The sequence below is a fragment of the Drosophila nasuta genome, chromosome 3 (genome assembly GCF_023558535.2).
Source record: "Drosophila nasuta strain 15112-1781.00 chromosome 3, ASM2355853v1, whole genome shotgun sequence".
NCBI lineage: Eukaryota > Metazoa > Arthropoda > Insecta > Diptera > Drosophilidae > Drosophila > Drosophila nasuta.
Window position 1 is genome coordinate 6,385,770 of NC_083457.1, and position 15,439 is coordinate 6,401,208.

Genomic DNA, 15,439 nt, shown 5'->3' on the forward strand with positions numbered 1-15,439 from the left:
TTTATGCACTAAAATCGTGATTGAAAAATTGGGGTAGCAACATTTTTGCAAATATCTCGGCTTTGACGAGTTGTCGGCCAAATCGGCTTATAACAAGTTATAGAGTATTGTTTTATAAATATACCCTCAAAAATTCATAATTTTAAAACTTTTCGTTTTTGAGATATTTGAGAAAAGTACGATAACCTCAGCTCCAGCCCCATACAAAATGAGCACAAAAATCAATGCTACCGATTAATGACCGTAACTTTTTTTTGACTTTCTTGTCGGCCATAGCGCACATTATACTTTCGTAGATATAACTATAAGGAAGATATATAGCAATTTTGGTTGCAATCCAATTTTCTGCTTTTGAGAAAATTGACCTTTTCCTAACCCGCAAAAACAAGTTCATTTCGCAGGTGCATCAAATCACTGGAACCAGCGTGGAACCAGTCAGTGTTAAATAACACCATTTGGACTTTGGCGGGACTTCAAATACTTGCAGAAAATAACTAAATGAAACAAATATTACTATAATTTAAAATTACATTTAAATACTCTATTTATATATATATTACTTTGTTATAATTAATAAATATACGCAATTAAATATTCTTATTTAAATCGTAATTTTGCAGTTTACTTGATCACTGTTAGCGGCAAAACTTTATGTTAACGCTATCATCAAATTATTCTTAATATTTGCAGAACTTATAGGCCATGTCGCGCTATTTCATTCTATTCGAATCAAATAGATAAATATTTTGCTTTTGTTTTATTCAAATCGGTTAAGCCGTTTTCGAGAAAATTCAATTTTTGTGATTATTGCGAAAATTACAAATAAATTTCAATTTGGCATGGCAACGCTTAACATCTGCGAAGCTAGTAAAAAGTTAGCGTCGAATTTTTGTTTTGCAGATTTTTCAACATTTTGACTATGTACATAATTGGTCAATACTTTAAAAATAGATAATTAACATATGTATCATTTCCCAATATATACTACATAGCAAATTATCATAGTTTCCGAGAAAATTCAAAATAACATCTACATTTTTCGATTATACGCTCTCCTAGACTTTGTCTGAGAAGGCGCGCATTGTTATAATATAAACATAAAAAATTCGAATGCTTTGCAATTTGTTTTATTCAAATCGTGATTTTCATTTTCGAGAAAATCGCATTTTAGTAGAATAGTACACATTTTTGAATTTTGCGCAATACCTAAAGTAGTCAAAGCGTTGCCAAATTTAAAAAATGGCGATCATGTACATACCTATTTATCATATTTATTACCCATATATATCCCCAACTTATTGGCCATGTCGCGCTATTTCATTCTATTCGAATCAAATAGATAAATATTTTGCTTTTTGTTTTATTCAAATCGGTTAAGCCGTTTTCGAGAAAATTCAATTCTTCTTGTGATTATTGCCAAAATAATATTACCATGGTGGCAACACGTGTTACGGCCGAAAGTTGGGCCACCCTTTATGAACTTGGTGGCAACTCTGAACATAACGGAATAGTGCTTTATGTTCTGCTAAACAACAAGTTCTGCACAAGTGATTTACATATAAAGTTAAAAGTTAATAAAGGGAGAGTAAACAAAATATTGAAAATGCCACGTAAATTGATGTCCACCAAATCGTAAGTACATAAAGTAGTACATATGTGTATTACATCCGGTGCGCACTTTAAGTGCAGTATCATACATACATATATGTATATACATATATGCATGTACATATATATATATGCAGTGGCGCTTTTGTGACAATGCAGCGGCCATTCCGGGAAAATATAAATTGATTGGAAAAGTGTGTGTTCAAAGTGAATAATATTGTTTTGAATTTTCAATGCCATAAATATATATTCGAAGTGTATAAATATATATACATATACATATATATAGATATAAAATTATTATTATTCACTTTGCAACACAATTTTTCTCAATATCTGAAAAGTCCCTGTACTGCCTTTAAAGCGTCCCTGTATTTAATACAAGTAATAATTTCAGAGTCGATGGCCTTAGTAGCTAGCACTTCCTTCTTTTATTATTGTGTATAATAAGTAACATGTAATTAAATAAATAATTTCAATGTTTCCTTTGCATTTATAGCAACTATGGATACAAGAATGCTGTACAGGAGGCAGTTTCCGAAGGACTAATTTCCGGAAGCACACTTTCGACGTTGGATTACCAAATATTGTTGGACAAACTAAATGCCAATCAGAAGCGAGTGGTTCCATTTGCCAACAATAGCAAGAATCGTTATGCCTTGCTAAAGTGCTTCCAACGTGTAAGTATTAAAAATTTGAATTTAATATATGTAAATATTTGTAGATCATTTCAATTCTAATTTGAATTTTTATATAGTTTCAGGCAAAATCCAATGATGTCCCTAATGGAGTCTGTGAGTCTACTGACATTTCCATTGAGCCGGCAGACGAAACATTAATAGAAGCCAATTTGAAATGTTTTCGAAAAAAATGCCACAGTGGAAATGCAAGTTTGAATCGATCGGTCCTCCTAGTGGACAATTTGAATAGCCCACGTGCAAAATCCTAAATTTAAATAAACAAATAATAATATTAAACTTTGAGTCTCTTTTCAGGAAAGTTCATGGTGACTTGGATAGTCAACAATTTGTTTTAAAATTTAGGTGGGCGATTTGTTTTCGTTAATCGATCAGCGCTGGCTAACAAACTTTATCGTTGATGTTAGCCTCACTGTTCTGATATACGAAAACAAAATCGAAACCATCATAAATTTGCCTTGTCAATTAGGACAATTTTGCTTTAATAATGATAAATTAATTGGAAAATATATTAGATCTCATAAATTTAAATTACTTATAATTCCCCATTGCTTTGAAAATCATTTTTATATTTTATTTATTAACAAGTCGAGTAAAAAAATAATATTTTTAGACCCCTTTGGGGATTCGGGGAAAACTTCTTTGTTTGAAAATTATTATATAAAATTGTTAAAACATATAGAGCCTAACGTAACTTATTCCATATTTAAAATACCACATGATACTCAATTTGATAGCTACAATTGTGGCATTTTTATTTTGCAATACGCTGAAAGATTTTTATCAAACACTTCGCTTACTAATTTAAAATCGCATGATTTATTTAGGAGCGAATTGTTTGATAAACTTCTACGGTATGGAGATTCTCTAGATGGTTTTTGTTTACACTGCTGTGCTGAGCAGAAGCCACCTTCCGAATCCCAGTGCATTTTTTGTGATCGACCTATATGCAATAATTGCATACGAGATTATTATGGTGATTCACAAAATTATATTACTTGCAAATTATGTCAAATCTCCGACAGATAAATGTTTTTTAATCTTTGTTTTGTCTTCTGCCAAATAGTTTTTCATTATTATTGTTGTCCTAAAAAACTCAATTTTATAATAATTACTTTAATAATAATTACTTTAATTTCATTTCAGGTACTTATGAAACAAGCTTCGACTTGGTGTTCATGTGGACCACTTGAATGTACTGTGTACATCAACGTCCAACACCTCCTCTTTGGCGCAACAAGCTTCGACTTGGTGTTCATGTGGACCACTTGAATGTACTGTGTACATCAACGTCCAACACCTCCTCTTTGGCGCAACAAGCTTCGACTTGGTGTTCATGTGGACCACTTGAATGTACTGTGTACATCAACGTCCAAGACCTACATCAAATTTCGTCCAGGACTTCACTGGAACTTATTATGTATATACATATATTTTTAAACATTTTTCAATTATAGACAAATATTTCGAAAACAAAATTTTCATTTGTGTTTTTTCTTTCATAATGGTATTGAGTTAAAGTTGTTATATATATATATATATATGTAAATTCAGAAGAGTTGCAGTCATAATATAGCTCTTCAATTATGCTCTAATATACATATGTTCATAGTTTTATAATTATTCAAAATGATTGCCCTGCAGTTCTGAGCGCTAGTTCGTTGCTGGGGAAATAAGCACATACTAGCAGACCACCACTACTTACAAAGTGGCACCTAGCAACGCGTTCTTTAATTTCCGTTTTTGTATGAAATGTACCCATGTAGTGATCGGCGAGGTAAGTACTTACCCATGGCCAATCGACACCTCCAGTTCTGCTGGGTAGATAGTTATGTTCCAGAGTTGCCACCAAGTTCATAAAGGGTGGCCCAACTTTCGGCCGTAACACGTGTTGCCACCATGGTAATATTATTTTGGCAATAATCACAAGAAGAATTGAATTTTCTCGAAAACGGCTTAACCGATTTGAATAAAACAAAAAGCAAAATATTTATCTATTTGATTCGAATAGAATGAAATAGCGCGACATGGCCAATAAGTTGGGGATATATATGGGTAATAAATATGATAAATAGGTATGTACATGATCGCCATTTTTTAAATTTGGCAACGCTTTGACTACTTTAGGTATTGCGCAAAAATTCAAAAATGTGTACTATTCTACTAAAATGCGATTTTCTCGAAAATGAAAATCACGATTTGAATAAAACAAATTGCAAAGCATTCGAATTTTTTATGTTTATATTATAACAATGCGCGCCTTCTCAGACAAAGTCTAGGAGAGCGTATAATCGAAAAATGTAGATGTTATTTTGAATTTTCTCGGAAACTATGATAATTTGCTATGTAGTATATATTGGGAAATGATACATATGTTAATTATCTATTTTTAAAGTATTGACCAATTATGTACATAGTCAAAATGTTGAAAAATCTGCAAAACAAAAATTCGACGCTAACTTTTACTAGCTTCGCAGATGTTAAGCGTTGCCATGCCAAATTGAAATTTATTTGTAATTTTCGCAATAATCACAAAAATTGAATTTTCTCGAAAACGGCTTAACCGATTTGAATAAAACAAAAAGCAAAATATTTATCTATTTGATTCGAATAGAATGAAATAGCGCGACATGGCCTATAAGTTCTGCAAATATTAAGAATAATTTGATGATAGCGTTAACATAAAGTTTTGCCGCTAACAGTGATCAAGTAAACTGCAAAATTACGATTTAAATAAGAATATTTAATTGCGTATATTTATTAATTATAACAAAGTAATATATATATAAATAGAGTATTTAAATGTAATTTTAAATTATAGTAATATTTGTTTCATTTAGTTATTTTCTGCAAGTATTTGAAGTCCCGCCAAAGTCCAAATGGTGTTATTTAACACTGACTGGTTCCACGCTGGTTCCAGTGATTTGATGCACCTGCGAAATGAACTTGTTTTTGCGGGTTAGGAAAAGGTCAATTTTCTCAAAAGCAGAAAATTGGATTGCAACCAAAATTGCTATATATCTTCCTTATAGTTATATCTACGAAAGTATAATGTGCGCTATGGCCGACAAGAAAGTCAAAAAAAAGTTACGGTCATTAATCGGTAGCATTGATTTTTTGTGCTCATTTTGTATGGGGCTGGAGCTGAGGTTATCGTACTTTTTCTCAAATATCTCAAAAACGAAAAGTTTTAAAATTATGAATTTTTGAGGGTATATTTATAAAACAATACTCTATAACTTGTTATAAGCCGATTTGGCCGACAACTCGTCAAAGCCGAGATATTTGCAAAAATGTTGCTACCCCAATTTTTCAATCACGATTTTAGTGCATGAAATTTGACGAACATGGATTTAATAGAAAGATAATTTAATTTTCTATTGTTTTGCATTCAAACTTTTTTAATTTTAGTTTAAATACCACGTAAAAAGACGAAAATAAAAAGTTTTTTTTAGCCGATATTTTTTTATCGATATGTGACGCTAAAGTTGCGGAGCTATCTTGACGCACATAAAAGTGCGTTCGCTATTTCTACGTAGCTCGCGAACGTAGAAAAACCGACGTTTTTTTCTTATGGGTTTTTACATGGGGCGAACGTAACATTCGGCCTGAACGTGAAAAAACCAAAGAAAACCAAAGAAAACCGTGCGGTGGAAAGAGGCTATTAATTTTTTAATTTTTTAACAATATAAAAATCCTCTATAACATTTTTACTGAATCTTCAAAGGTTACTAAAGAAATAATATTCGCAAAGTTTGAATGAATAAAAATCTGTTAAATTCTTTATACTTATTTGAATGCTACTTCGCCTATCGTTATTGCTTGCGAATTCGAAAGGGAAAATTATCGAGTAGAAATGTTTTATCTTAGCATCGATACCTTCACAAAAAACCCTTCTACATTTTGTATACTGCTCCAAAGAAAACGAAAACAAATATTTAATTCTTATCAATTAATTTTAAGTTAGTCATCCGAATTCCTATTAAGGCTAAGTATGTGATACAAAACGCAACAGACACACACTCGTGCAATACGTGAAAGATGAGTAACGGTGGGAAGAACACCTCAAGCACAAACTCTCAGAGCCAAAACCAAGGCCAAGGTGCTGCTGCTGCAAACTCGTGCGGAGGGGTCAGTGGGAATGCGGGGGCAGTAGGCAACGCTGCGGCACGCAATCGTCCCAGATTGCCAGCTAGTCAATGCAGCGTTGATCAGAGTAAGTAGTGATTTCACATTATTCGACAAATTTATAACTTATCAAAATAATTGCAAAACGCAGCAGCAACAACAAATCCGAAAGAGAAACGCAGCTGGTTCCATTCGCTAACTAGGCGAAAGAAATTGGATTCTGGCTGCAGTTCAACAGTAGTGCATTTGCAAAACAACAATAATGAACCCCCTCTTGGCGGTACACTCGAGGCAAGCTGCTCTAGCAACACAGCAGCTGCAGCTGGAACAGGTGATGCCTTGGCCAGCGATTGCAGCAGCAATAATGGAGCGATGCGCAAACGCAAGGATAACAACAATAAGAAGACCATGTTCTCGCGCATACGCAAGCGAATGGGCCTGGGCTTGAGTGCGCTTCGCAATTGGCATTCGATGGGCGATGATTGCTGTGATGACTGTGATGGCGGCACAACGGATGCTATGTACGAGTTTTTAACGCCAGCCATACGCGTGGAGCCCACACTACCATTTACCCATGACTACATGCGTTTCATCACTAAGAAGTGGCTGGAGCGTCAGGAGGCGCCCAATGAGGTCATGTACAAGGCCTGTTCCGAAATGCTAAAGTACCAACAATACATAACTTATACGTGAAAAACCGGTTCTCATCAAATTCTTTTGTTTATTACAGTCAAGTCTGGTACTGGGGCGAAATCTCGCGACGCGATTCCCAGAAGCAGCTGAGTGATAAGCCAACGGGATCGTTTTTAGTGCGAGATTCCGAAACGAGCGGTTCCCAATTTACGCTCAGCTTTCGCATTGTCAATGTGACGTTACATTATCGCCTGGAATATCGCGATCAATTTTGGCACTTTGAGGAATTGAAATATGAATCGATTGTGGAGATGATCGAGGACATTTTGCATCGCTGTACGAACGATAATTTCGTATGCTTTGTAAAAGTGCCAAACGAAATGCAGCCGCCGTTTCCAGTCATACTCAAGTATCCGTTGAGCCGCTACTTGAATATGCCCAAGCTGCAGGATTTGTGCCGTCGTGTGCTGCAGCGACAAATGCCAATGGCTGATCTGGCCAAGTTGCCGGTGCCGGCGCAAATGTTGGAGTATCTGTCCGTTGAGCGTGAATTGGTATTCCAAAGCTAGGCCAACAATACATTGCCAACTATCAGCTGCTGGTGATAGCTTTAAAAAACGACAGTGACAAAACCAAAGAGGTTCGCAAGGCAGCTAAAGGCACTGCCAAAATATTAAAAATAAAGTTATTGATATTGATGGTATTGCTTGCAAGGAAAGGAAACGCAGCAAAAACTTTTGTTTTTTGGAACAAGTCAAAGGAAACAAGCAATTAAACACGCACAAACGAAAAATTGATAAACTTATAAAACCTACAACCTAAAAATGTATGTTTTTACTCTATAACTGTATTAGCTATCGTAAGTCCATAAGTATTTGTATTCGTATATACATGCATACATACATATTTATATAGAATACATCACACATATGTTATTGGCAACAAATTAGTCGTATTAACTACCCCAGTTTTACACCCAATTTGCTCTTGGTCAACTCTCTATGTACAACCATTGATATTGCTACACTATAAAGTATTTATATAGTATGACTAAAGCGAAAAAAGGTCTTGAAAGAGAAATCAACTATTTGTTAAGAGCTCAACTGATTTGCGTTACATTTGCATTTTGATTCCTAATGTCGACACTAACTTTTGCTAATATACTACAAATGTATAAGTATATAAAAATTAAATATATATTTAACATGATCATGTCGATGATCAACTATTGTTATAGTGTGTATGACATTTATTTAACAAAACCGCGTATGCATCATTTATGTTTTGCATATATTTTATCAAAATAAAAAATATTAAATTAAACTTTAAATACAATTAAGTTGCCTCCTCTAATTCAAAACTATTATCGCTGCCGCTGTCCTGTTTATCCTGGCTTTCGGACTCATCAGCATCTTTTTCTCCTTTGTGATCGTACAAGCGATATGCCTTGAATTTTCCTACTTTTTTGCCATCCACATAGTGAAAACTGTAGAAACAACTACGACATAGGTATGAGGGGTCGTAGAGCTGGCGTGTCGACTGCTCCACAATAAAATGATAGGCACGCTGACCGCACAAGAAGCACGCCCGGCGATTAAAACTGTTGAGGGCTCGCATCAAGGGATACAGACTGCGATCGAGGTATTTGGTGTGAGGACGCAACACTTCAACTTGTGAGAACACAAACAAATGCTCGCAGGCGCCGTGATGCAGGTATTGCATAGGTGCGCCTAGACTCACAGTGAGATCTATGAATCTCGTCTTTTCCATGGACGCCACCTGGAACTGCTTCTGTTGCAGACCGTGTGCAGTCTTCGCCCAGTTCAAGACGGTTTGCGAATAATCACAATTGTTGGGATTGCGTGTGTCATTGTAGAATGTATTGTAAATGAAAAAATAAGCAGGATCAGTGTCCAGCACTGGCAATTCCGCATCTGGTTGGTCGCTTATGTCCACCAACCTTCGACCATTGCAAACGCAATTGATTTTGTCACGCAACTCGCTTAGATAGTTGGAGCCCAAGCAGAGGAATTCCTCGGCAAAAACAGGACGCTCCAGCTTGTAGTCGCGATGTGCGGTACGTGGTGGTCTATACATGCGAGCTGTAATCTGAAGTTCGAACTCCTCAAGTATCACAGCTTCATTGGACTTCGGTTCCGGCACTAGGCGATAACTATATTGAGTTCGGGAAAATGGATTACGTCGTGAACTTGCTTTATGCTCACTGATGGCTGTGTAGATTCTGGGTATATGTTTATTTGGTTGCGGCTTTGGGGCTTGGGAGCGTTGCAGTTCCGTGCCTGGTTCAAAGTTGGTAATTAAATTGTCATCTGGAGAGGCGAGCAGGTCCAAAGAGCAACTGACCTTCACATCCTCGGTGAAGGATAACTTCTTGTCAAAGTAAAAGGGCACAGTGCCTTCTGATGAAGTGCTCTTTTTAAATTCGTCTAGGAATTTACTTAGATTTATTGGCGGTTGCGGTGGCTCCACTGCATGCTCCATAATGAAACGCGTTTTTTAGTTTCACTTTATAGTTCGTCGCCAAACTTGTTAATGGCTTCTTTGTAGGTAATATTAAGTTTTAACGTTGGTTGCTCTGCTTCCTCCACTTGCTTTTGCTCGTCTTCTCCCTTCTGCACTTCCTTCTCTTGCTGCAGGCTCTCGATGTAAGTGCGCTCGAAGGTGATTACTTTGTCCGTTTTAGTCACGTATTTGTATTGTTGTCGGCAGACGGGTTCAAACAGTGGATCTCCGGGTGAACTGTTATTATCTTTCTCAAAAAATAAATTTGTGCCCAATGACATATCATAAGAACCTAGGAAATATTCGCCTTTTATAGAATTATTTATAATCTGACCTGTTTGTTACCTTTGAAGATATTGCCATTTACTTCGGCCATTGGCGTGTCTGTCTCAATGCCAATTATTTTGAATGCAGCATCTTCGTGCTTCAATTGATGTGGCGCCAAATGATTTTTAAAGTCTGCATACACCAAATACTCGGTTTCTTCGTATTCCGAATCTGAATCGTTGTTCATCATTCAAAGGAAGAATTCTCTGATTAGCGCCGTTCCCGTAAACTCAAGATGGTCTAGCTACGATGGAGCTGCATGTCAAGCAAAAAGTAATGTGTCACTATTAGTAAAACTTATAAATTATTTGTGATGAATCGAATTTACTAAAAAAATGTTCTTAACTTGACTAGAATGATGAAACCAAGAATTACTTTAATTGTATTTAATGGAAGCCGAAAACTATTATCGATAGTTGTTAAACTGTATTATCAAATTTTTGGTATATTTTTATATACTGGTAAAATACTTTTAAGTAAAAGTACTTAAAAAAAACCAACTTGCATTCTTTAAAAATTATTTGGAATGCAATCATGTTGTTTAATAAATAATTTGATGGGACAGATAGGTAAACGAGATAGAAGTTGACTTATAAGTTCTGTATTAATATATATGTGGATTTGGTATATTGTCTTATTTTTCGGAGCGGTCACATTGGTCTCTTATAACGAGGCGAATATATTTTCGCTGCATTTTATGCCAAAAAATTGTTTCTGTGAAAAAAGTGTCGGACTATACTGTAAATACAAAAATATTTGTAAATTATACAGCCACATCTTGTGACTACAGGTTCGAAAAAGAAAGCATTTCACGTAACCGGACAGAAGAAATAATCAAATGCATATTAAAATACAGTTTTAGGCGTAATTAGAGCGTGCGGATTATCTATCATTGCTAGCGGCCATTTTGAGCGAACGCAGAAACGTCAGCAGCAGCCCCTTGCCTTTTATTTGACGTAAGTGTGAGTGTGTGCGTGAAATTGTATTCTAAACGCATACAAAGAGTGTATGCGATGAGACATCAATTTTTATTGCGTTCATATCAGACAGTTAAATAATATGGAATATAAAATTGTTTGTGTACGTAAAATATAGAATTTGAAACGTTCAATTTATCGAATACTACTCTCTTTTTGTGAGGTCTTTATAGATAGCAACTGTATTTTTCGCTCTCTTTTTGCAGTGAATTACGATAACCGATAACTACCACAGTGTAGCTGTAAGCTCTTTGCACGATATAGTTGAAAACTTCGTAAACATAAACAAAACACCAAAGTTCAAATTACCCACATAAACAAACTACAAAAATGGCAGATGAAGACATTACTTTAAATGAGGATCAGCTGTTGGAGTCTTTGGATGAGACAAACGGCGACCAGGAGACTGAAATTGTGACTGAAACTGAGGTGAGTTGTAGTGTGAGCGCCAAAACTAAAACGAGTTTTATTTCGCCTTGAAAGAGTCGAAAGCTAGGCCAATCGAAATTCGCGTAAAAGCTTTTTACAAAAGCTCTCGCGAAACAAAGCGGCAGCCATTTTCGAAGCGTCGCCTGCTCCATTCATTTTAAATTCGCTTTTGCCTGAAAAGCACACCGAATTTTGGGGCATTTTAAATATTAAATATTCGCAACAATTGCGATTTAAATAAATAAAATTACTACTTGAATTAATATAAAAAAAAAACAGGAGGAGGGCAGCATGCAGATCGATCCAGAGCTTGAAGCCATCAAGGCACGCGTCAAAGAGATGGAGGAGGAGGCTGAAAAAATCAAGCAAATGCAATCGGAGGTAGACAAACAAATGGCTGGCGGTTCAACAACCGGTCTGGCCACAGTGCCGCTTTCACTCGAAGAGAAACAGGAGATTGACACACGGTCCGTGTACGTGGGCAATGTTGACTATGGCGCATCCGCTGAGGAGCTAGAAACACACTTCCATGGCTGTGGTACCATCAATCGTGTGACTATCCTCTGTAACAAGGCCGACGGACATCCTAAGGGATTTGCTTATATTGAATTCGGTTCAAAAGAGTATGTTGAGACTGCACTGGCCATGAACGAAACCCTTTTCCGAGGACGTCAAATCAAAGTAAGTCTGGTGCATTTATTGACTTAACCAAATCAAGACTATACATATATTCTTTTTATGCATTGCAGGTCATGTCGAAGCGCACAAACCGTCCAGGATTATCAACCACAAATCGTTTCGCTCGTGGCAGCTTCCGCGGGCGAGGAGCACGCGTCTCACGTGCCTGTTGTCACTCCACTTTCCGTGGCGCTCGACGCGCAATGTAAGCTCGCTTTATTGTATATCTGTTGGTTGTGATATGTGCTAATTCTGGTCTGTCTTTCGTTCCAGAAGAGGTTACCGTGGACGTGCCAATTACTATGCGCCGTATTGATTATTGTTTTCTTAACTTATAGTAAGGTAAGTACAAACTTATCATAGATGAAAATAATTCATCTTAAAGGGGGGTAAATAATTAAACCGTATTGAGGACTGCTTAAGTCATATTCGACTAGAGTAATCCGTTACTTCCATTAACCGTCCGTGTCCACTACAAAAACAGCAATATAATTGTTAGTTCATATATAATGCTTAAAGAAATTGTGCTGTGTGAACTCAATACATAGACTTTAAAAGCAAATCACAATGCTTTTAAAGTGCACCAACAGTGAAATGTCTGTGATATCCACATATCCTGCTGGCCAAATTTACCTTTGTCTGTCTGCTGTCTCCTCTTTTCATTTGGACGGGACGCTTCAACAACAACAATATTCTCTTTTATTTTTGACACATTTCTTTAATCCAATTAATATTTGATTTCAGATTTTTTTAATATATAATTTCAAAAAACATTTTATTGCCAAAACTTCTTTGCTAATAAAAATACTAAACAAAAAAGATACAACAAGATGACGCCAACAAAAAATATATATATTATATAGAAATAATATAAAAAATCAACAGCATCAACGAAAAAAAAAAAATATTTGCAAAAATAGGCGCAAAAAAAAGATGAAAACCAATAAATGATATAAAAATCAACAAGGAAAAAGAAAAATATTTAATTTGGCTATAATGTTTTTTGAAGCACCCAACACCACAAAACACCCCTTATCACACTTTTTAAGTTTTCAAAAGTAATAAAAAAAATATATCAACTAAAATAAATAAGAATATTTATACTGCCTAATTACAAAAAAATATGAGGAAAAAGAGTTGGTAAAAAAAAACAATTAAGAAAAAGAAGACAAACAAAAGCAGCATTTAAATTTAAAAAAAAAGAATAGAATGAAAAGAAGTTCTAACGAGATGGCAAAACAAAAAAATCTAAAAAATGAAAGAGACACGCAAAAGATGAAAAAAGTACGACAAAAAATAGAAAAATAATTATCAAGATAAATAATAATCTTGTTTTATATATTTGAAAAAATATATATAGAGAGTACGGAAGAAAATTGATTATACAGAAAAGATGAAGATGAAATATAATCGAATTAAACAACTTTTCAATGCCTTTCCTTTGGGGTGGGACGAGGTATAGACGAGAAGCCGATATCGAGATGCTGAGATGGATGTTGGGCCCCCGATTGAAAGCTGATCTATTGCAGTATAATAAGCATTCTTATTTTATCAATTCCTTTTAGCATTTGTGTGTGTGATTTTGAAATATAGATAAATAAAGGATCAGACAATGAGAAACTTGAAATCTTTGCTATTATACGATTTTTATTTCATATTTGAAACAAAGTGCAGTTTTGTAAGTGATCATCATTCACGGATCCTTGGAAGAGAGTGTTGTGTGCATATGGTTTCTCTAGAGGCACAATCACTGCTTAAACTTAGTTCTTCTTCTGGATTGCAGCCTGGACAAGGGGCAGGTTCTTGCTGAGGAAGCACTTGAAGCCACGATATGCCCAGGCGCTGGCAGTCGACTTCTGTTCGTTCTTATCGGCGCACTTCTCCACATCGGCCTTCAGCGCGGTCTTGTCCTCGCGTCCCTGGCCCAGCTGCGCAACAAGGTTGTCAACCTTGAAACCCTTGGTGTCCTCGAACAGATCGAACTTGTTGAAGATGCACTTGATGTAGTTGCGGGTGATCTCATCGTCGGGATACTCGAATGTCTTGTACTTCGCCACCAAGGCCTCTGTCACCTTGTTGGCTTCGGCGCACTCCTTGCGCACCTTCTGCAGATCCTCAGCGGTACGCAGCTTGTACTCGGCAGCGGAGGCCTGGAAAGGAGGCCCGTTAATAACAAATCTGGGATTAGATTATACCTTATTCCTTACCAGACCGATCAGGGCGCACAGCAAAATGGCAACGGAGTTCTTCATATTTGCAGGATTTATGTTTTTTTTGAGCTTGAATTGTCACGCTTGACTTGCTACTGTGTGATTACTGATGGCTACTTGTTGGTGTACTCGAGCTTTTATATCTTTCTGAGCTACAGCCGAAGGTATTGTGGAAGGCATCGTTGGCGTTCATTTTGAGTGGCGCTCAATTGAGTCGTCGCAGCAGAGATGCCGTTCGATGCCTTCATTTCATAGCTTTAAAATAGCTAGACATATTTATGTTAATTTGTTTTTTATTATAAAAACTAATTTTTGTTTATAGGAAGAACATGAGTGGATGATAATTTTCCAAAGTAATCTGCTACTTGAAGAGAAACTTAATTAATATTCTATTTACAAATTCGTAAAAAAAACCTCCAAGCAGTAGCAAAAAATTAAAATTTTTTCTTAAATATAAAAATAAATTTTACAAGCGAACCCGTTTGAACAGAAACTGAAAGAAACTGAAGATCAATTTAAATAAAAAGTATAAAGGGAACATAATATGAAATTTCTATAGGAAATATTTGAAAAAACTTCATAAATTGAAGCTAAAAAATTAATTTCTTAAAGAAAATATTCTGACTAGTTGTGACCTGAAAATAGCCATATCAGCATCTCTACGTGGGAGTCGTTCCATGTAGAATGGTTCAATTTAAATTAGATATGGAAATTTATCACTCGTCTCACAAATGATAAACTAAACTATTAGATTAATTTTAGTTTTTGTTTCTTGGTCTCTCTTTCTCACTCACAGCGCATTCAATTGTTTACTGCACTTGAAACAATTATTTTACAAAACGATGGAAAATCAGCTGACTCGACCTCAGTTGAAGCATCATCATCATCATTTATGTAGTAAGTGAGTAGTGCACTATATAATCATAATCAGCTAAATCTACTCTTATCTCGTTGTCGAACAAAAGCCCAGCTCAAGAGATGGAAAATTTTGCTTTATCTCATTGTTACCCTAATTTGTGGTAGGGGAGGCATGGAAAACTACCGTCGCTCAGCATAAGCTTATGTGGCTGTATGAGTGTACATGAGTCCATTGATTTTACGAAGGGGATTAATTACTTACAGTCAAAAATAATTCAGATTTTTCAAATAAAACATATTAACATATGTACATACATATATTCATTACAATTCATATTTTTTCACATATAGATGTGTACACACTGGTAAT

At 35.6% G+C, this 15,439-nt stretch overlaps 6 protein-coding genes across 11 annotated transcripts; 3 read left to right on the plus strand and 3 right to left on the minus strand.

Moving 5' to 3' along the window:
- The first annotated feature begins 1,525 nt into the window (after positions 1-1,525).
- Positions 1,526-2,557, plus strand: LOC132793371 (uncharacterized). Its single transcript, XM_060803281.1, has 3 exons — positions 1,526-1,632; positions 2,108-2,288; positions 2,366-2,557. Exons 1-3 carry the CDS (start codon positions 1,604-1,606, stop codon positions 2,555-2,557), a joined length of 402 nt encoding a protein of 133 aa, XP_060659264.1. The 5' UTR covers positions 1,526-1,603.
- A 3,610-nt stretch (positions 2,558-6,167) lies between these two features.
- Positions 6,168-7,892, plus strand: LOC132791942 (uncharacterized). 2 transcript variants are annotated; one of them, XM_060801082.1, is made up of 3 exons: positions 6,168-6,522; positions 6,589-7,099; positions 7,165-7,892. In XM_060801082.1, the coding sequence occupies exons 1-3, from the start codon at positions 6,348-6,350 to the stop codon at positions 7,634-7,636; spliced, it is 1,158 nt and encodes a 385-aa protein (XP_060657065.1). In that variant the 5' UTR covers positions 6,168-6,347; the 3' UTR covers positions 7,637-7,892. The 2 variants fall into 2 exon arrangements, with proteins under 2 accessions (XP_060657065.1, XP_060657064.1); XM_060801081.1 differs by having other exon boundaries at positions 6,169-6,522; positions 6,586-7,099.
- A 399-nt stretch (positions 7,893-8,291) lies between these two features.
- On the minus strand, positions 8,292-9,569 carry LOC132791941 (snRNA-activating protein complex subunit 3). The gene has a single exon (XM_060801080.1). It carries the CDS (start codon positions 9,567-9,569, stop codon positions 8,403-8,405), a length of 1,167 nt encoding a protein of 388 aa, XP_060657063.1. The 3' UTR covers positions 8,292-8,402.
- Positions 9,570-9,595: 26 nt separating this feature from the next.
- On the minus strand, positions 9,596-10,309 carry LOC132791946 (uncharacterized). Of its 3 annotated transcripts, XM_060801090.1 has the most exons (3): positions 10,293-10,309; positions 9,936-10,172; positions 9,596-9,882 (listed from the first exon to the last, which is right to left on the minus strand). In XM_060801090.1, exons 2-3 carry the CDS (start codon positions 10,105-10,107, stop codon positions 9,596-9,598), a joined length of 459 nt encoding a protein of 152 aa, XP_060657073.1. In that variant the 5' UTR covers positions 10,108-10,172; positions 10,293-10,309. The 3 variants fall into 3 exon arrangements, with proteins under 3 accessions (XP_060657073.1, XP_060657074.1, XP_060657072.1); XM_060801091.1 differs by lacking the exon at positions 10,293-10,309 and having other exon boundaries at positions 9,596-9,837; positions 9,936-10,275; XM_060801089.1 differs by lacking the exon at positions 10,293-10,309 and having other exon boundaries at positions 9,936-10,270.
- Positions 10,310-10,565: 256 nt separating this feature from the next.
- Positions 10,566-13,275, plus strand: LOC132791944 (polyadenylate-binding protein 2). Of its 3 annotated transcripts, XM_060801086.1 has the most exons (7): positions 10,566-10,707; positions 10,774-10,873; positions 11,101-11,323; positions 11,603-12,004; positions 12,073-12,206; positions 12,278-12,343; positions 12,746-13,275. In XM_060801086.1, exons 3-6 carry the CDS (start codon positions 11,225-11,227, stop codon positions 12,315-12,317), a joined length of 675 nt encoding a protein of 224 aa, XP_060657069.1. In that variant the 5' UTR covers positions 10,566-10,707; positions 10,774-10,873; positions 11,101-11,224; the 3' UTR covers positions 12,318-12,343; positions 12,746-13,275. The 3 variants fall into 3 exon arrangements, with proteins under 3 accessions (XP_060657069.1, XP_060657070.1, XP_060657071.1); XM_060801087.1 differs by lacking the exon at positions 10,566-10,707 and having other exon boundaries at positions 10,739-10,873; XM_060801088.1 differs by lacking the exons at positions 10,566-10,707; positions 10,774-10,873 and adding an exon at positions 10,981-10,997.
- A 355-nt stretch (positions 13,276-13,630) lies between these two features.
- Positions 13,631-14,365, minus strand: LOC132791947 (general odorant-binding protein 99a). The gene is made up of 2 exons (XM_060801093.1): positions 14,209-14,365; positions 13,631-14,151 (listed from the first exon to the last, which is right to left on the minus strand). The coding sequence occupies exons 1-2, from the start codon at positions 14,251-14,253 to the stop codon at positions 13,762-13,764; spliced, it is 435 nt and encodes a 144-aa protein (XP_060657076.1). The 5' UTR covers positions 14,254-14,365; the 3' UTR covers positions 13,631-13,761.
- Positions 14,366-15,439: the final 1,074 nt, after the last annotated feature.

Excerpts from the sequence above, each read along its gene's own strand:
- LOC132791947 (XM_060801093.1), bottom strand. The coding sequence starts at position 14,253 with ATGAAGAACTCCGTTGCCATTTTGCTGTGCGCCCTGATCGGTCTG. Across the intron at positions 14,152-14,208 it reads TGTGCGCCCTGATCGGTCTG|GCCTCCGCTGCCGAGTACAA; the intron begins GTAAGGAATAAG and ends CCTCCTTTCCAG.
- LOC132793371 (XM_060803281.1), top strand. The coding sequence starts at position 1,604 with ATGCCACGTAAATTGATGTCCACCAAATC. Across the intron at positions 1,633-2,107 it reads AAATTGATGTCCACCAAATC|CAACTATGGATACAAGAATG; the intron begins GTAAGTACATAA and ends TTGCATTTATAG. Across the intron at positions 2,289-2,365 it reads TGCTAAAGTGCTTCCAACGT|TTTCAGGCAAAATCCAATGA; the intron begins GTAAGTATTAAA and ends ATTTTTATATAG.
- LOC132791944 (XM_060801086.1), top strand. The coding sequence starts at position 11,225 with ATGGCAGATGAAGACATTACTTTAAATGAGGATCAGCTGTTGGAGTCT. Across the intron at positions 11,324-11,602 it reads AAATTGTGACTGAAACTGAG|GAGGAGGGCAGCATGCAGAT; the intron begins GTGAGTTGTAGT and ends AAAAAAAAACAG. Across the intron at positions 12,005-12,072 it reads TCCGAGGACGTCAAATCAAA|GTCATGTCGAAGCGCACAAA; the intron begins GTAAGTCTGGTG and ends TATGCATTGCAG.
- LOC132791942 (XM_060801081.1), top strand. The coding sequence starts at position 6,348 with ATGAGTAACGGTGGGAAGAACACCTCAAGCACAAACTCTCAGAGCCAA. Across the intron at positions 6,523-6,585 it reads TCAATGCAGCGTTGATCAGA|CAGCAACAACAAATCCGAAA; the intron begins GTAAGTAGTGAT and ends TGCAAAACGCAG. Across the intron at positions 7,100-7,164 it reads GCCTGTTCCGAAATGCTAAA|TCAAGTCTGGTACTGGGGCG; the intron begins GTACCAACAATA and ends TGTTTATTACAG.
- LOC132791946 (XM_060801090.1), bottom strand. The coding sequence starts at position 10,107 with ATGATGAACAACGATTCAGATTCGGAATACGAAGAAACCGAGTATTTG. Across the intron at positions 9,883-9,935 it reads AAATGGCAATATCTTCAAAG|GTTCTTATGATATGTCATTG; the intron begins GTAACAAACAGG and ends AATATTTCCTAG.
- LOC132791941 (XM_060801080.1), bottom strand. The coding sequence starts at position 9,569 with ATGGAGCATGCAGTGGAGCCACCGCAACCGCCAATAAATCTAAGTAAA.